The following is a 21033-nucleotide window of genomic DNA, read 5'->3' as shown; positions in this document are numbered from 1 at the left end:
GTCAAAACAAAGTTTGTTGGTTAAAATAAATTAGGACTGGGGCATGATCGTATAGATACGTGGTTGCACACTGGTCAATTGATAGGGCACTACCAGCTGCTTCACTTTTCCTACTTAGTTAGTTACGAGATTTTGGTGCTGCATCAAAGAAGCACCCTCAAGATGATAAGTTTGTGCACTGAATGGAGAGCTTGTGAGGGCCGGGAACAGGGCAAGTAACAAACGCAAATAGAACGGGTATTAAATGCACTTTGAAAGTATGGGAATTGAAAATTTAACATATATTTCAACAAACAATAAAGGAATGATCTCCGCATACTTGGCGCAGTGGGAAAAACCTCTTCTCTCAATCAAGAACCCTGTAGTTCGATATCTAGTGGTATCAATTTGTTTTGCTCTTTTTGTTTTCTTTATTTACGTTGTTCTTTAAAAGAATGTTTCTCTTGTTTTGCACTAGACGTCTCCATCATTTCTTTTAGTAACCGAATCGCAGCACTTGCCTTTTCTTTTCCTGCTTTTGAAAAAAAAGGGGGAATTCTTGTCATTCCAGGGTACAGGTCATTGATATTGTGTTTTTCAGTAGAATAATATTCAAATTCAGGATCATTAAGGTTTATACAGAAGACCTATAAATACTGAAATTAAGACAGCAAATGGTGGTACATTCGCTCCTTAGTTAAGATTTTTCAGACCATTCTCGTCGTCGTAATTATGTGGTCACCGTTTTAGCCTCTTAACCCTTTCACTCCCTTGCGTGATTTATATTTCACTTCTCCTTATAATATCCATACATTTACTAGTAAACAGGTAATGAGAATAATCATACTTATCAGGTAAAAGTTGTTACTAACACCAAATTCTTTTAAGTTATTTATAAGGAAATTCAGGCTCAACAAGGTTTATACAGAAGACCTATAAATACTGAAATGTAAGATGGCAAATGGTGCTACATTCGCTCCTCAGTTAAGATTATTCAGATCATTCTCGTTTAGAATGGAGGGCATGACGTCATAATTGTGTGATCACCGATTCACCCTTTAACTCCCGCAATTGATTTACTTTTCACTTCTCCCTATAATATCCATACATTTTCCCGTAAACAGGTAATGAGAATACTCAAAAGTTATCGGAGGTAAAATTTGTTAGCGAGATCTAACACCAAATTTTTGTAAATTATTTATAAGAAAATCTGTAGCTGTAAAAGGGGAGAATTAACAGTCAGATCTTGTGAGTTAAACGGTTAAAGATTCTTATACACCTACAGCGCTCGGAACAAACTTTTAATCGAGATACTTTTGAAATTTTGTCACCAATTTTCACTCTTTATCAGGAGCCCATTACTTGCTAATGGGCTCCTGTCTTTATTAAACAAAAACAGACTATTTGATACCGTTTCGAATCTCCACCAAATTATTTATTCATGTTATCAAAACACGCATCAATATCAGAGGAATAATAAATGTAAGATAAACGTATAGTTTCTGGTGTAATTTGAAAAACCAGTTTGAACGATGATAAAAAGGAAACACGACTTCCCACTGGATCCTGTCATGGATGCTAAAAGGAAAGATCATTTGTCTCGTATCACAATCGAGTCACAACTTTTCATCTTGTCTGACATTCAACACTTTTAGGAAGTTCCTTCTTTGCCAAAGCTATCGATGTCAACAGTTTTAAGATATTGCACTTTCCAAAAGTTTTACTCATGACGTATTAAACACCGGACATCAACTTCTCTAAATACCGGGTTGAAATTTCCGTCATAGTATCTTGCATTGTTTTTTTCGAATTCAGCTCATGATTTCCCAGCAGTTGATCTTTTATCGATCAATCAGAGACTGTTTTACTAGGATCACAAAAGTATTACTATTGTATAAATGATTCTGACTTTTAACACTAATCAAATCCTAATCAAGGACTCATGATGCATTTGTCTGTTTTCGTGCCGCCGTGCAATTATTTCCTGGTAAGATTTAAAAGTATCATTACTCCCAATTTCGTCCAAACATTACATCATGCACTTGTTTTCATCTGATAACAATATGACGGGATGGAAGAAATTCGATTCTCACTAATTCTCGTGAGACTCCACTAAATTATTTTGGGTAAAAGACAACCTTTTCCTCCTTGATGGTAACAAGAGTGGGTTATTCACATTACATGTTAAGGAAACGGTTTTTCAACTTTTCAGTCGAGAGTGTCAGATTTTTTTTTGTATATTGTTACATTAATAAAAAAAAACGGTGTCTTAAATTACTTTTATTCCAGTGTCTTTAAATAGAACGAATTATTTCTGAGCCTATTTACTAAAAGGACGTTTCAAAAATTAGTTATATTAGATCAATCAAAAAGTTCTAAATCATCTTCGAAACAGAACTAAAACAACATGAAAGGGGATGGAACATCGAGCAAAACAGTTTTGACATTTTTATGCAAGGAACACATCAGGAGCACGCAAAATTGTATATAAGCAGAGAGAAACTTTTCTCGGCATCAAAAAAACTTCAAGGATTAGAGGAAACAAAGCAGCAAGTGGAGAAAAAATCCTCACCGTAGACTACAAGAAATACAAAGGAATTGAGCAATGGAGGTTTTCAAGGTAAAACACTAATATCCTTTGTTCCTGTATAACGTAATAATAAAAATTATTTCTTTCTTCTTCTTTCTTTTGACTTCATTTCTCAATGAAATTTTTTCAATCGCTTTAGTTACGTTTGTGATCCTGTCTCTTTCAGTAATTTAGAAATACTTTCGAGAAGCAAAACGTTTTTCCCATATCTCTATTTTCGAGCACTTTAGCCATGAATGACTAATCGTAACGCAGTGTGTTAATACAAAGTTGACAAAATATTTATATACTCTAAGTTCTTGTCGTTATCCTCGCTATTTTTTTCACCGTGTAACTGGCTGGACTGCTGGTTTCGACAAAATCATGCGCAGAATTCAAGATGGCGGAGTCCCGTCCACCCAGGATGCTGTACCATGGAGATCAAAGAGGTCCCCTGGTGACGAGCCCAGTTGTTACACAGGCAGAGTTGTTTCCTTTACTTTGCCAAGCAGCAAAACAGTAACTTCTCCCATTTGTAAGAAGATTACATCTTCCGGAACCGCATGTTTCAGTTCCATGGCAAACAACAGCAACCAGAGCAAATGTGTTCCGTCCAACTTCATCACAGAGGAAGGAAAAAGATATAACACTGCCTGTTCATGTGCACCATAGAATAGTTAAAGTTGGGGCTTTCCAACTCCAAAATTTTTCAGGAAGACCGAACGATTTTTATATTAACAAGAATATATTATAATCAACTGCTGAGATGCATCAGCATATCATAAAAGTGTCATACACTCCTATATATTTATATATTTATGAACTTACTGAGTAACTTTCAATTGTTTCAACGAAACCTTCAAATTGTTCAAGGAACTCCGACTTCGTATTTGTGAAATATTTGTCTGTAAATTTGTTGTGTCAATAAAGTAATTACATAGTTTTTTTCAAATTTCTGTTAATAATCTCTCTTCACTTCGATAGAAATGAAAGAAGTCTGTTTGATAATTTTAAGGGCATAAAAACATAGGGAAATAAGCAGAATAGTTCCCAATCAACGATCGGTAAAGTCTCACTAATGTGGTCGAAAAACGACTGGGCACTAGTGATCTGTTAAGAGGTAGGAAGTTGCATTCTTTATCAATCACATGTAGGTCTGACGCACATCCACAGCGACAGAACCTGTCTCCATCTAACCTTTGAAGGAGACCTAACTTTCAAAAATATTTAATATCGAGACCGTCTTATTGTGATTTAACTCCTCTTAATAGCTCCCAACACTCAAATGAATGGACTGACAACTGACCACGTGATTTCTAATAATCACAAATAATCGACTGGTAATCACAATATCGATAAGGCAATTAGCAACCAGTAATATATCGGCAAACCTATGATACAAAGAACTTCATTCATTACCAAGATTTATTTATCAAATAATCGGTATCATTCCGTATTTTTAGCAAGCTTTAGACTTGCAAACCATATGCCAAAAACTGTTTGAACGACAGGTATAAAGGTGAAAGTGAAAAAGTAAACCTAAAGCAAGAGGGAGACCTATGCGTGATTCTTCATCAGTTTTTAGACTCTTTGAATCACCACTTGCGCTTATACTGTCATGCTCGTCATACTCTCTAGCTTGTTTCTTCGATAAAGACAAGGAGACCCGTGTAATTGCCATCAAAGTCATGTGGTGTGTGTAGCAAATCAAGCCAGGTAATTGCAAGTGAACTGCATGGAGCATGGATCGCCAGAAATAATCTGGTGGGACCAAGGAGGGGAATTCAATAAAGCCTTGAAATTACTTTGCGATGGCATGAATATAAAATTGATTTACAGTCGCCCGCGCCAGCACCAATCAGAATGCAAGGTAGAACGTTATCACAGGACACTAAGATCAAAGATGGAATATGACCTTCAAAAAATTGGTCAAGACGGTGTAAATTGGGCAAAACAACTCCCTTTTTATCAAAGAATTCTAAATAACGACCCTAAGGAAGTGATAGCTTACAAAACACCATTCGAAATATACTTTGCACGAAAGTGCAACGCCTTCAGAAAGAGTAGATGATAAGACGAAATCCTTCCTAGTGCTGGGAGGCTTCGCCTAACTAAGAATGACCGTAACCTACGCTCACGGCAAGCTTTGAAATTACAAAAGCAACCCTAAAAAAGCCACGAGCAGATGTTAGAGGCGAATGCAGCGGATATAACTTCGCCTAAATTCGCCATCGGTTTACAGTATTGGAGAAAAAGTATTTATAAGTTTGAGAGGGAAACCATCGAATATACGGCATTTGACGTAGGGTCGAATCGAGAAACGAAAGATCAAGTTGCACACCTATAAGGTTTTATACACCTCGCCACTTTCAGGAAAGGAAGAAAGGAAGTGGGTCTCTGTGGACGATATCACAAGCTTTACATTAGAGCAAGAAAAACAGAAACAAAAATGCGCCAAGCTGTCTAAAAAGAAAAACATTGACCACTGCAGATTGTATTACATACCTATGAGAAGAGACGATTATGCAAAGGCTATTGAAGGGTTTTAGATTGGTTTACAATCCTCCTGGAGATAGCAATTGCCAATTTGCTGCACTATCGCACCATGCAAAGAGACAGGCATTTTAAGATCTCCTGAAACCATGAGGAAAGAAATAGTAAAGTACTTAAGAAGTATTCCGCACGATAGCGATAGCTTCCCTCCTTTGGGCATTTGGCAGATGACGAGTTCGCTTGCTGGGACCTATGGAAATCAGATTACGCTGCATGCAGCAGCAAACTTGTATAACGTCGACATCCAAATAGTTTCCTCTCCAGGAGTTGGTGGGCAGCATGTGTTCGGTTCGTCAGCAAGTGTTTCAGCAGCTACCGTGTACCTTGGCCATTTTGCTGAGAACCAAGAAGAACACTATGTGAGCTTGGAACAAGTTACGGATCATAACTACGGCATTGAAAAAGAATACGAAGCAAATGACCCAGGAGAAGGAGAAATTTCCGAGTATTATGCAAATAAAATGCATATGGAGCAGGACGTCGTTGATTTTGAAATGGGTGACACTGACGCAAAAAGTGGACCTGACAGTGTCGTCGGCAATGGTGACGACACGGACATTGTTACGGATATGGCTAAGGGACTTACTTATGGAAGTCGAAAAAATGAGACGGATTTTGAATTGCAAAATGAAGTCGACAATGGCATTACCAATTATGGTAATAAGCTAATGGAAGTTCAGTTGTTTTAGATGTAGAAATTGACTTATTTGCAACGAGAGGGGATGACGAATGTCACATTAGAATTATTCCCAATAAAGTTCTAGAAAAAACCTAAGAAATATTGTAAGCGTCATCAGCCTTCTTGTTTGCTGGTAATGCATGCCACTAAAAGCAAACATTATGTAAAGTTAATACACGATTCAGGGCGCTGGTGCAACGTCTGAAACGATTTCTGCCAAGGATTTATATTTCTGGTGGATTGAAGTATTGTTTAATCACCGCTCAAAGCCTTTTAAAAAAGTATGGTCCTTTATGCGGTTTATTGATCGAGTTGAAGAAAATCATCTCCAGTCCAAAGTGGGCTAATCCTTGGCTGGAAGTTCAAGTGGATGGACTCGATTGGTACGTAATCATTAGGATTTTTTGGAAAAAAATTGACTACAATTGATGACAAACTAGCTGGGGCCAGCAGGAGGCCTGACAGACCTTCAGACTGCTACAGATTCTGTTCAAAAAAACATTTCAGCCAATCCGAAATCATGGATTGGGATTGATATTATTGTTAGAAAAGAAACTGACCGTGTATTTTTATACATTTCATTTGCTTGTGATAACCTTTTAATGTGGATCCTTAAAACGAGTGGAGAAATCTATTTCAAAAGAACCACAGTGGGTGAGGAAATTCTTAAGTAAAGACTTCCATTGGATGGTTAGGAAGCACTGAAACAGAGAGACAAGGCCGGAATTTTTCATGTTAACCCTAATTCATTAAGTTTAAATTTTCCACAATGATACCCACAATGTCCATACTTTGACTATACTTTGCTACCTTCAATTTTTAGTTCTTATTTACACTTACGCCATCACTGTTGGCACCTAGGCAATTGCTTGAGAGGCTAATGAGTGCTTTTCTGACAAAGAAGCAAGAAGAATACTGAAGAAGTTTCTTCTTTTTTGCAGATCCTACTTTGAAAAGTCAACTAAACGGAACAGCGTAAACAACCAAGACGGATGTGTTTGCTTAGCGATGATTTGGAACGAGAGGATGACTTATTACTTATTAATAGTTGAACGATACTATAAAGATATGTAAATGTGTTAATCAATTGTGGCAATTTATTAGAAATTTTTAAACTGAATTCTAAAATTCAATCTACACAGCAACATATGCAAGGCATTGTAATTCACTGCACATTAAGGACTTTACATTTTCCAGCATAAGACCAGCTATTTACCGTACCCTAATGAACCCGCACTACCGGACGAAAACTCGCTGTAAAATTCCACAAGGGTTGGCTAAGAGCGCCGCATCAAATTTTGACAACAGAAAATAAGGGAACCCTTACATTCTCTTGATCCTGAGCTGAAGGAAATTCAACTCGAACAATGATAAACGAATAGACTACCCTTGCAAGTCTTACAGAAACGCCACAGATGATTTTAAACCCAAACAAGCCACGAATGAATCTAAAACCGATTCTGTCAGTTTAGAAAGAAGCTTTCTCGGTAATTTTGGGAATATTTCAGCCCGGATGGCATATTATAAGTAGTTTTGTATGTCGGAAAGCTTGTAATAGGACTCAATTTGTTTATCGTGGAAATTTTTTTGAGTCAACTCTACTCACCAAGTTCTTCTAGAAATTTTAGTCAAACGAAATCACTCGTGCTCATGAATCACGAAACGCAGCCGCGCTCATTACATATCCTATTTTTTGGGTCGTGGAAAAGCTGCAGATGGTTAAAAAATTTAAGGTAGCAACCTCATTGTATACCGGTAATCACGGAAACGGTAAGTTTATTTTGAAGTTCTCTTTGTAAATAATTGAGTTAACACGTAAATAGGAACCCATCTTCACAACTTATTAAAAATTTATATCAAAAGTCTCTCTTTGAACGGGTTTTTGAATGAATTTTAATGATATGTACAGGTTTTAACACCTTGTTCTTGTTCATAATCCAAATACGGCATTTCTGTTTCGTTTGCCATAATGCAGAATTTCACAAAACCTTCTTATTTTCCTTCTTGCAAGTCATCTGTGCTGCCAATAGATTTTTCTTTGGCAAGTTTTTCCTTAAATAACAACTTCCCTTACTCCAAAACTGGCATTGATATATTGGAATTTTTTTTTTCCATTTGACACTGCAGTGGCAAACTTGTCAACAGGAAAACTTATCAAATTACACTTCCTTTATCAGTAATAACTCTTTTCCCGCACTCCTAATGGCCACCAAAAGGATCTAACTCGCAGTATTATAAGTTTTCCAGGAAGACAGACAGACAGTGCGCAGAGGTGAATGATTTAGAACGGCGTACGTTTGATACAATGTTTTCCAAGATTGCAATACGAGTAACATGAAAAATTTTTAGGCTTTGTGATTTCGGTGATATCTACGATATAGTTTCCAGGCAATCAGCTTAGGCTGAGCATTTCACGTGAGGCCTACCTTTACAAACGGAATATTGAAAATTTCTTGTGATTGTAAAACAGAGAATTTTTTTCTGGATGAATCAGGTTGCCCTTAGTTATAAACCCAAACTACTGGGTGTTACTAGCAAGCTTGGATGTAATTAAATGCTCATTGCGCAATCAGTTAATCAGCAACTATTTAGAAAATGATGCCTATTGGAGTTATGGGTAAAGTAAAGCGGAAATTAGGTCATAGGATTTTATAAGTAAGACAACATTAAACCTGATTTTTGACTCGTATTCCCTTCCGCCCTCATAAAACTCAACCATAGCACTGAGATATCCATTGTTGCAAAAACAAAGGAAAGTGCTATTTTGTACGTCAGCAAATTGGGAGCAGCTGGATACGTTTAAATTCTATTGGTTGTAGTCAACATTTCAGTATTTCAGTTGCTCACGAGTCAGTCGCATCAGAGGCAAGGCTAAATATCTCACATCAGCGACGACACCTCCTCTCAACATGTTTTTTGGTCTTCTATATCCCCTTCTATTTGAACTCTTTGTTCTAATTCCAGATCCAGCCTTTTCACAAGGTTTGTTAGATGCGTTTATTAATGCGTATCTCTTATCGTTTAGTGTCAGAACATTGATGTTGGTAGTGTTTAGTAATAGTAATTCAACTCAGATCTGGATATAAGTCCGATGTTCCCTGAATTCCAACAGTCTTTGTTTTTGTTACATTTTCACTTGAGTAGTGATGCGCGTTGAATGATCTTTAGAAACTTGTTTCGACAATTTGCATTATAACTGATAACTTGGGACGCTGCTGAATGGCACAATCTCAGTGTTTAAGTAACTCCCTTTATGTTGTGAAGTTGTATAGTTGAAGTCAATCTGTTCAGCACCTCAACTTGGTTAAAGGCAAAGAACACTCCATCACTCCACATTGAAAAATGTTTTTCAAGGTTAGGCTAAAACATTGATTGAAAAAGCCTTTCAAGCCTTTCCTTTTCAACTTCAAGTTAAATTCTAAATGTTGCCAAAACAACAGCTGCACATCTTTAAAACCTGGATAAAATTGCGGAGGTAAACTACAGGCTTTCGACCTTGCCATGCTTTTACCCAAAAAAAAATTATCAAAGACTTCTAAAATTGGGTTCGCAGAAACATTCGATTCCTATGCCTATCAGATCATTGATTGATGTTCTTCCCTTTTCCGAAGGAAAGTTTGAAAGAAATATGTTATAGTTAGGCAATTAATCATGAGAAACAGAAACGAATGAAAACATTACAGCACCGAAGAGCTTTATTTGCAAAATTTTGTTTATGTTACCTCAGTGAATAATGGTATTTAACTCACTCAGAATGCGTGTATTTATGGTAATTGGCTCGTCAGATATTGATAACTGAAAGGTAAGACAATAAAAAATTTATGTTTAAGAGGTTCCTGAAAAAGTCTCGAATGAAATAAAATCGAAGTGACTTGTTGAAATGGCTGCGAAAAATCTGTCTACGATATGATCAATTTAAATGTTCAACGAAGCGATTTTCGTTTTTCACCAAACTAAATTTTTTACATGTTATTCTTCTTTATCTTGCGAAAGGTCGCCTGATTTTACCCAACTTGACCGATGACCTCCCCGGTTGATCACCAAACAAAGTTTAGCAACAATAGTGGTGGAAACTTGTTAATTAAATTTGGCGGAAGTCAAGGGGCCCAATATGTTAAGACAGCTACAAGCTATTGACAAAATAACATCTGTTTTGCTTCCAGTTGGCAAAAGTTATGAATTCTAAAATTAAGGCAGGTGCGATAATAACAGTGTCGCAAGATTTCTTCAACCTTTCGGGTATTTGGAATGGTAGCTCCTAAATAAACACAAGGGAGCTGACAAAATTTGCCTCCAATAAGATCAGAAAATTCATGGAGAAGTTACAATTCTTTATTAACGACTGTTTACCTTGGTTTCGTATGATCTACTTCTAACGTTCATTTCGAAAGGAAAATATGGATCAAATTTTATTTTAAATATAACTGAACATTGTCCCGAAAACTAAGCGAGAGAAAACGCAAGGATCAGCCTAAAATTAGCTCTTGATACTTCAAAAGATCCCTGGATTTAGAAATACCTCACTACTTTACACCATTCTCAGTTACCTCTTCGCTGTATTCTACAACATCCTCATACGGCACGAGTACAAATTTTGTTTTCGTCGCAGAGATGCAGGGGTCACCCCGGAATTGTAGAAAGCAGCTGGGAGGGAAGGGGGGGGAAAGGTTTTTTTTTCAATATTTTTACGGTGTCTCAAACGTTGCAATTTAGAGAAGCTGATTTACTACTGACCATGGCAAAATGGTTCTTCATCTCCTTAAACAGCGGATTTCGCCAAATGAAGGTTCATAAGAATAACGTAGATATGAAAACATTTAACAATTATTTTGAATGGTATGGGGGGGGGGGCACTGTTATAGGCTTCTTCATCATCTCTTGTAATCAGTAAGTCCCTTCCCCGCCACTCCTTCCTCTGAGTGCTGCCATCATGTCCTTTTGTTACTGGACTGTTCTTCTTTCCTGTTACAGAGTCAAACCCTGTGTATCGCGAGGGCAACAGCGCCTCCTCCACAAGAACCTTCCTGAGACGTACATTCATTAAACACGAGTTGCATCACTTGAATGTGCCGCTTGTTGGAACAGTGGCAGTGTCTGATGTGTTTGACTGCACGTTAGAATGTCTTAACAATCCTTTGTGTTTTTCTGTAAACCTGGCCGCCTTCAAAGGAGCCCATGGAAAACTTTGGTGCGAATTGTTGTCATCTGATAAGTTCAGAAACTCCACAGAGTATAAAGGGAATAAAAGTTCGCATCATTTTGCCATTGAGGTAGGAAGCATTTTTTAATTTTGACAAATAAATGTGTTAAAAGTTTAATAGCTTTGTCGAGATCGTAGAGAGAAGGCTGTCAGATTAAAGTCACCGCAAATGGTGTCGGTCTGTTGTCGTATTCATTGCGGTGACAACCGTATTTCTATGACATGTTGTAAAGCATCCAAACACTCTCTCGTGCCGCGCACTATCTTATTTACCACCTTAGTTTCCCAGGCACGTCAGTATACTAAGAAAATACATGTGACTCGGTTGAAAATTTTAGTGAAGATACCAGATTATCTTTATTTAAAGAATGGACTCGTTTAAATCGTCAGTATTTGGTTAGCCTTTAGTTAATTTGTGTTTTCAAATGTTTTATCGACAGACTTCTTCATCTTCTGCGAACGTTCGAAACAGTCAGAAAAGCTTTCCACACTCATAGATCCCAACGGCTTAGCAAAATATTTTTAACCTCATAAAGCCACTTTCTCAAATACCAGCAAAGACAAAAGACTCAGCCAAAATCTCTCTACTGTAGATGAAAATAAGAAAAAAACCCCTAGATACTATCATGTGAGGTTTGTCTATACCATGAAAAATTTCTACTAAAACGAATCCGAACCGGACTGACAGAATAGTGCGTGAACTATTTTCCTACTTTGCTTCTCTACAGTCACCTTGCTCTTCGTCACCTTGTCAACACGAGGCTACCTGTGTCACTAACTATAGAGATGGCTCATTCGGATGCCGCTGTGAAAAAGGCTTCAAAGGAGAATATTGTGAAAAAGGTGAATAGTTTGGCATGGTTTTGTGACTGATATACATCCAACAGCATTAAATAATATAATTCTCAAGTAACTACTACGAATTTTTCTACTTAACCTTGGAGCTCGAAAATTTTCTAAAATAGCTGGCGAAAATATATAACTAACAAATATTTAATGCAATGCATAAAAGTTTTGAATCTCTCAATGCTCAAGTTGATTAAGGTGATCTTCCATTCACATTTTGAATATTTTCAATATTAACTGGATCCAATTAATTATGGTACCATTGGAATTATCATCCAGAAGTGTTAGGGATTGCACTGCTGATTGACATTTTGTAACCATGGCAACCAGTTTTCAGGCCTCCGACGGTGAAAAAGGGTCCTCATCTGCTAAAAAGAATATCTAAAGAACCAGAGGTCCCAGAGGAGGGGGGGAGGTATCAGGTTAATTTGATCGTGACAGAACCAAAATGTTCGGAAGTAAATTATAACTTGTACCAAAGTAATGTTTATCATCTCTTATTGCTCAAAGATTTTGCTAATAAATTGATACACTAAGTATCCTAAACACCTTACTTTTGTTTTTTATATCATTTAGTCATTGGTTCCTGCAAAGAAGCTTACAACCTTTTTAAGTAAGTGATACCAAATGACTATCTTTTTGAGCATAAAAAAGGGACAAATTTATGGAATAGTTTCGACGCCGCAAACTAATATGATCACGAATGGATTTAAGAGATCCTCACAGCTAAGAACGCTACTGAAACGAGTAGTTGTAAATAGGACCTGAAAAAAAATTCAGGCCCGTATGGGATTTGAACCCATGACCTCTGCGATACCGGTGCAGCGCTCTACCAATTAAGCTAAAAAGCCCACTGTGTTGGGTCCAAATAAACCATCGATCCATCCATCCCATACGGGCCTGAATTTTTTTCAGGTCCTATTTTCAACTACTCGTTTCAGTAATGTTCTTAGCTGTGAGGATCCCATAATTTCATCTCTTCACCGCAGTGCACATATATGAAGTTCATATATCTAAAATCATCATTCATCAGTTGGATGGTTTACTTGAAACTAACAGGCTCCCAGTTGGCTTGTTAGCTCAATCGGTAGAGCGCTGCATCGGTATCGCAAAGGTCATGGTTCAAATCCCATACGGGCCTGAATTTTTTTTTAAGATCCTATTTTCAACTATTCGTTTCAGTAGTGTTCTTAGCTGCGAGGATCTCTTAGTTTCATCTCCTCACCGCAGTGCAAATATATGAATTTCATTTACCTAAAATCAACGAATGACTTTCTTTTCGTATCAAACAGGTCAAACGTCAGTCAACTGATTACATTATACCTTGACTCTAAACCAATCACAGTTCTCTGTCAGATGGGAGATTTTGGATGCGGAGATGGAGGATGGACGCCTGTAATGAAGATTAAAGGCAGCCAGGTAAGCCTTCTATGGCGGAATATCTTTGGCGGGGTTTTCTTGCGGGTGATGAAGCGCATGCAATAAATTTTCAGAAGCGTCGAAACTACAATATAATCTCTTAATAACTCGCCCATATTCTTCTCGCGACCCCTGCTTGCGGAAATTTTTTTGGCATAAGTGCTAGAATAACTGAATACCTCAAAACGCGACAAATAGCGAATTGACCCTCCTGCAAGTAGGGTATAGATTGATGGCTTGTATGCTAACTGTATTACTGAGTTCATGAGGGTCCTGCCTTTGGTGATGCATCGTGTTATTTACATTTAAGAATAAATTAAATCCTCTTAATTCTCTTTAGGCAACGTTTCACTATGACTCTCACTACTGGAGTGATAAAAACGAATACAACACCCCCGGCGGGAGGACTGGGTTTGACTCACAAGAGACCAAGTTACCAACCTATTGGAACACATCTCTCTCCAAGATCTGTCTCGGTATGAAGATAAGTGGGCAGCTCAGGTTTATTGTCATTAACAAGCGGGCGAACTCTCTGCACTCACTGATCGCTGATGGGATGTGGCGCGCTACTTCATTGGGTCGTAACGAGTGGAAGAAGTTGATTGGTGCGCAGGGCTCTTTGCAACTGAACTGTAACAAGGAGGGCTTCAATGCTGTAGGTTCTTCAAGTGATCAATCTAAAGCAAGAATTGGTTATGTAGCTAACCAGCAAAATGATTGTGGCTCTTGTGACTCCAGAATTGGGTTTGGTACCGGAGGATATCCTGGTAACTCCAATACGTGTGGAAACGTTGCAGCTCATTCCCCAGATAATGGTGACAGATACATCAACGCTATGGGATATATTTTGGTGCAGTAAACTCTTTCAGTCCATGTATTACGTTAGAAAACTCACTAAGAATGGGGAAAGGGAGGTAGGGAACTTAAAAGAGCCCTTTTCCATCTATCTAGTCCCTCCCACTTCTCCCCTCAAACGCTAAAGGGAGAACTTGCTAAGCAGACTATAGATTGCTTGCTTTCTAGTTCGGCTTGTAAATTCATTTTCTTCCGATATGCGGCGAGTGCGAAGACGAGAAAAGACCTGAATAAGGACTTCACCCGCATGGGTTCCTTTTGTACAACCATTTGAGCCCAATGTTTTACGGAAATGCAGTCGGCTGGTTACTAAAACTATTGTGATGTTTAAATCTTAAAAAAGTAGCAAAGCCAGGATAACAACACTTGAACATTTGCTGACCATGTCAAAAACCACCTAATATCACCCAACTAAATCAAAAGGATTATTTTGATATTTTGGTGCCGGCAAAACTAGTAAGCATGGTAAAATTAACAAAAATTACATTATTCCTTCAAGTTGAGGGCAACCCATGATGCTAACTCCAGCCGTTACTTTCTGACGCTTTTTTATTATTATTATTAATATTTTTGAGCTCAGAATTAGTTATAGCTTTACATAGATTTACAAGCATCCTTGATATTTACGTACTTATAGACAAGAATATATACTCTCAATTGAAAAGGTTTTGTCAAAGGAAAAAACCGGAAATGAATATAGGAAAAAGCCAAAGAGGAACTGTTCGGAGAAATCTAAATTCTAAGTATTCATGTTGGATACTGCACATGTGTGAAAAATAAGTCAGAAGATAGAAGAGAAGAAGTACCTCAACCTAACTCACACTTCAAAGCAAATGTTCTAAAACTGTCAAATTCCTAAGAAGGAAATTTTTTATGCTGGTCAAATCATATTGAGCTTTTTCCGTTTTGCTTTCTGCATATTTTTTTTGACAACCTTTTTGCAGTAAGTTGCCCTTATATTCATGTTTATTCGACTTTATAAGATAATTGAGATACATTAGAACCTGTATTTAGCGGTCACCCTGTAAGAGCGGTCAGTTGTCAAAGTCTCGAATTTCTTTCCCCTCAAATACTGCAATTCTCACCTCTAATAAACGGTCACCTCTACCAAGTGGTCGCAGTCAACCTATATCTAGTCACAATGGCCTGTTTTTATTGTTTCCCACCTGTATTGAACGGTCAATGAAAGCAGGACCATTCAAATAAAACTAGGAATAATCCTTCAAGTAATTTTTTAATCCATGTTTCTCTCCCAAAATTAAAGTAAGGAATATCTTCGAGCGAGGTTTTGTATATTAAGCGGTCAATTACGGCATAAAGAGGCGTTGTTGATCGTTTTTTGTAATACCCCTAATCTGTGGAACCTGTATCAAGCGGTCACCCGCCATTTTCCGTGGGCTTCATACAGGCTGGACTGTACTACGAGCGCCCTGATTGGTCAAAAACCTATCCTTTATTGTATCAGTAAACCCGTTTGAAAAGTTTGATTTACAAACTTCTCTTCCTCGTCCAACATCCCCAGGTGAGTTATTAAGCCAGTAAACTGATCGAAAGTGTGGTCTGTTGCTTAATGATTACTAATCATTGCTGCTAATAATATTTATAATTAATTATTATTATTATTAAGATTTGCGAACCAGTCCCTTAATGCAAGTATACAATCAGTTGTAAAGACTTTTACTGTACCTAACACCAAGTCTGTGCAAAAAATACGTCCAACACAAGAGCCTCAATTTAATGCTTTTTCTCCACAACAGTTCAAAAAGGTGCATATGATGATAATTAATAAAATAAGTGATAGGCAAAAGAATATTTGAATAAGAATTAATAAAAAAGAGGGCGCTGACACACTATATTAGAAACGCTACAGTAAGACAATGCAACTAGAATTAAGATTTCTGATTCAATTTCACAATTAAGTACAATTTTTTCAATTAAAAGAGTTAGAATATCGTGGAGTAATCTTGGAATTGAATGTTCATTGTGTCAAACTCACGAGAGTTCATCAGATATTTTAAATAAGATGATGTCTGTTCTGGGAAAAGGTTACAAATGATGAATACCGTATTTCCTCGACTAAGCGTCCATGCTCTAATAAGCGCCCTTCCCCGAATAAGTGCCTACCCCCTACTCTATCAGGGGTCTTACAATCAGGCTCTTACATTCCGGGGTTCCTATACTCAGGGGTTTATATCAGTGTGTGTTGCATGACAGGTAAGACAAAAACATGACAAATGACCGCGTTACATCGAGGCTGGAAATGGGCCTATAAGATGCGACACTATCGGAAACCCCGCTTATAACCTATAAAATAAATAAGGAAATAAGGCAGTTAAACACTGCATGTGCCAACTGATTTATTTTTGGAAACTATTGAAGTAAAAAGGCAATGCTGCTTAAAATGTAGAGGGGTTAATGAACAGCTCTCCTCAATACCAAAATTGTGACATAAGGAAGACTTAGTCAAAACAAAGTTTGTTGGTTAAAATAAATTAGGACTGGGGCATGATCGTACAGATGCGTGGTTGCACACTAGTCAATTGAGAGGGCACTACCAGCTGCTTCACTTTTCCTACTTAGTTAGTCACGAGATTTTGGTGCTGCATCAAAGAAGCACTCTCACGATGATAAGTTTGTGCACTGAATGGAGAGCTTGTTTTCTGCCTGCTTCATATCACATTGTCATGTAATAATCACAGAGCTTGTGATAAGTTTATCTCAAGAGTTTGTTGATTTAACTAAGGGCCTTTTCGCACTGGTGACAAAGTTTTTTATTTAGACAAATTTTATTTCATTCTCGTCGTCGTAATTATGTAATCACCGTTTTAGCCTCTTAACCCTTTTACTCCCTTAAATGATTTAAATTCTCCCTATAATATCCATACATTTATTAGTAAACAGGTAATTAGAATACTCAAACTTATCAGGTAAAAGTTGTTACTAACACCAAATTCTTGTAAGTTATTTACAAGGAAATTCAGGATCAGCAAGGTTTATAAAGAAGACCTATAAATACTGAAATGTAAGACGGCAAATGGTGCTACATTCGCTCCTCCGTTATGATTATTCAGATCATTCTCGTTTAGAATGGAGGGCATGACGTCATAATTGTGTGATGAACGATTCACCCTTTAACTCCCGCAACTGATTTACTTTTCACTTCTCCCTATAATATCCATACATTTTTCAGTAAACAGGTAATGAGAATACTCAAAACTTATCCGAGATAAAAGTTGTTACCTAGACTAACCAGACTCTTGCAACTTATATACAAGGAAATCTGTAGCTGTAAGAGGGGAGAATTAACAGTCAGATCTTGGGAGTTAAACGGTTAAAGATCCTTATACACCTACAGCGCTCGGAACAAACTTTTAATAGAGATAATTGTGAAATTTTGTCACCAATTTTCACTCTCTATCAGGAGCCCATTACTTGCTAATGGGTTCCTGTCTCTATTAAACAATAAATAGACTATTTGATACCGTTTCGAATCTTCACCAAATTATTTATTCATGTTACTGAAACATATCACAACACGCATGAATATCAGCGGAAGAATAGATGTGAGATTAACGTACAGTTTCTGGTGTAATTGGAAAAACCAGTTTAAATGATGATAAAAAGGAAACACGACTTTCAACTGGATCCTGTCATGGATGCTAAAAGGAAAGATCATTTGTTTCGTATCACAACCGAGTCACAACTTTTCATCCTGTCTGACATTCAACGCTTTTAGGAAGTTCCTTCTTTGCCAAAGCTATCGATGTCTCCAGTTTTAAGATGTTGCACTTTCCAAAAGTTTTACTCATGACGTATTAAACACTGGACATCAACTTCTCTAAATACCGGGTTGAAATTTTCGTTAAAATATCTTGCATCGTTTTTTTAGAATTCAGCTCATGATTTCCCGGCAGTTGGTCTTTTATCGATCAATCAGAGACTATGATACTAAAAGTAATACTATATTGTATAATGATTCTGACTTTTAACACTGATCAAATCTTAATCAAGGACTCATGATGCATTTGCCCGTTTTCGTGCTGTTGTGCAATTGTATCCTCGTAAGAATTAAAAGTATCATCACCTCCAATTTCGTCCAAACATTACATCATGAGCTTGTTATCATTAGATAACAATATGACGGGTTGGAAGAAATTCGATTCTCACTAATTTACGGGAAACTCCACTAAATTATGTGGTAAAAGACAAACTTTTCCTTCTTGGTGGTAGCAAGTGTGATTTATCCACATTTACATGTTAAGGAAATGGTTTTTCAACTTTTGAGTCAAGAAAGTCAGATTTTTTTGTACATTGTTACATTAATAAAAAAAAGTATGAACTGTGTCTTAAATGACTTTTATTCTAGTGTCTTCAAATAGAACGATATTATTGCTCAGCCTATTTTACTAAAAGGGCGTTTCAAAAATTGGTTATTAGATCAATCAAAAAAAGTTCTAAATTATCTTCGAAACAGAACTAGAACAACATGAAAGAGGATGGAACGTCGAGCAAAATAGTTTTGATATTTTTATTCAAGGAACACATTGAGAGCACGAAAAATTGTATATAAGCAGAGAGAAACTTTTCTCGGCACCAAAAAAACTTCAAGGAATTGAGGAAAGAAATAAAGCAGCAAGTGTAGAAGACATCCTCACCGTAGACTACAAAAAGAATAAAAAGGAACTGAGCAATGGAGGTTTTCAAGGTAAAACATTAATGCCCTTTGTTCCTGTATAACGTATTAAAAAGAGTCAAGAGAATTCTTACAAAGTTTGTAAGAATTCTTTTGACTCTTTTTAATCATTTCTCAATGAAATTTTTTCAATCGCTTTACCTGGCAACATGGTTTGGTTTGTGACTCTGTCTGTTTCAATAATTTAGAAATTTTTTTAAAGGCAAAAAGTTTTTCCAAGAAAGTTGACAAAAGAATTTTATACTCTAGGTTCTTATCGTTATCCTCGCGATTTTTCTTCATCGTGGAGATGGCCGGGCAACTGATTTCGACAAAATCATGCGCAGAATTCAAGATGGCGGAGTCCCGTCCACCCAGGGTGCTGTAGCATGGAGATCAAAGAGGTCCCCTGGTGACGAGCCCAGTTGTTACACAGGCAGAGTTGTTTCCTTCACTTTGCCAAGCAGCAAAACAGTAACTTCTCCCATTTGTAAGAAGATTACATCTTCCGGAACCGCATGTTTTAGTTCCATGGCAAATAACAACAACCAGAGGAAATGTGTTCCATCCAATTTCATCACAGAGGAAGGAAAAAGATATAACACTGCCTGTTCATGTGCACCATAGAGTAGTTAAAGTTGGGGCTTTTCAACTCCAAAATTCTTCAGGAAGACCGAACGATTTTTATATCAACAAGAATATATTGTAATCGACTGCTGAGATGTATCAGCATATCATATCCTATATATTTATATATTTATGAACTTTATGAAATGTGAAATATTTATCTGTAAATTTTTTGAGTCAATAAAGTAATTATACAGTTTTTTCAAATATCTGTCAATAATCTCTCTTCACTTAGATACAAATGAAAGAAGAAAATAGTTTGGTAATTTTAACCGCATAAAAAGATGGGAAAATAAGCAGAATAGTTCCCAATCAACAATCGGTAATGTCTCACCAATGTGGTCTCGAACAACGACTAAGCACTAATGAAAATATGAAGATCTGTCGCACATCCAGAGCGACACAACCTGTCCGTATATGAGCTTTGAAGTTGATCTAACTTTCACATTCATGAAATATCGAGACCGTCTTGTTGTGATTTAAACAGCTCCCAACACTCGAATGAATGGACTGACAACTGATCACGTGATTTCTATACACTACAAGAACATGCACAAGTAATTGACTGATAATCACAATATCGATAAGGCAATTAGCAACCAGTAATATATCGTCAAACCTATAACGCAAAGTATTTTATTTATTGCCAAGATGTAGTTATCAAATTATCGGTATCATTCTGTATTTTTAGCAAGATTTAGACTTGCAAACCATGTGCCAAAACTGTTTGAGCGACAGGTATAAACGTGAAAGTGAAAAGGGAAAGCGAAAGCAAGACAGAGACCTATGCATGATTCTTCATCAGTTTACTGTAGACATCTTTGAATCACCACTAGCGCTAAACTTCGACTCTGTTGTCTGCCTGTAATATCTTATACTGTCATGCTCATCGTACTGTCTAGCTGGTTTTTTCGATAAAGACTAAGAAACCCTGTAAGTGCCATCAAAGTTATGTGGTGTGTGTAGCAAATCAAGTCAGTTAATTGCAAGTGAACTGGAATGTATTTATATGGAACATGGATCGCCAGAAATAATCCAGTGCGACAAAGGAGGGGAATTCAAGAAACCCTTGAAATTACTCTGCGATAGCATGAATATAAATTTGATTTACAGTCGCCCGCGCCGGCCCCAGTCACAAGGCAAAGTAGAACGTTATCACAGGACACTAAGATCAAAGATGGAATTTGACCTTCAAAAAATTGGTCAAGACGGTGTAAATTGGGCGAAACAGCTCCCTCTTTATCAAAGAATTCTAAATAACGACCCTAAGGAAGTGATGGCTTACAAAACACCATTCGAAATATACTTTGCACGAAAGTGCAACGCCTTCAGAAAGAGCAGATAATAAGACGAAACGAATGACCGTAACCTGCGTTCACGGCAAGCTTTGAAATTACAAAAGCAAGCTAAAAAAGCCAAGAGAAGATGTGACAGGCGGATGCAGCGGACATAACTTCGCTTAAATCCGCCATCGGTTTATAGCATCGGAGAAAAAGCGTATATACGTTTGAGAGGGAAGCCATCGAATATACAGCATTTGATGGAGGATCGAATCGAGAAAAGAAAGAGCAAGTTGCATAACAATAAGGTTTCATACACCTCACCAATTTCAGGAAAGGAAGAAAGGAAATGGG

The 21033-nt window shown here is 37.2% G+C and overlaps 1 protein-coding gene across 1 annotated transcript; it reads left to right on the top strand.

Annotated features, from left to right (window-relative positions):
* The first annotated feature begins 8689 nt into the window (after window positions 1-8689).
* LOC149038776 (uncharacterized) lies at window positions 8690-14104 on the top strand. The gene is made up of 6 exons (XM_089186063.1): window positions 8690-8762; window positions 10752-11050; window positions 11709-11823; window positions 12403-12439; window positions 13119-13245; window positions 13586-14104. The coding sequence occupies exons 1-6, from the start codon at window positions 8690-8692 to the stop codon at window positions 14102-14104; spliced, it is 1170 nt and encodes a 389-aa protein (XP_089042189.1).
* Window positions 14105-21033: the final 6929 nt, after the last annotated feature.

Source organism: Pocillopora damicornis, chromosome 10 (assembly GCF_964200805.1).
Source record: "Pocillopora damicornis chromosome 10, jaPocDami1.2, whole genome shotgun sequence".
Classification (NCBI taxonomy): Eukaryota; Metazoa; Cnidaria; class Anthozoa; order Scleractinia; family Pocilloporidae; genus Pocillopora; species Pocillopora damicornis.
This window is presented reverse-complemented; position numbering and strand designations above follow the sequence as displayed.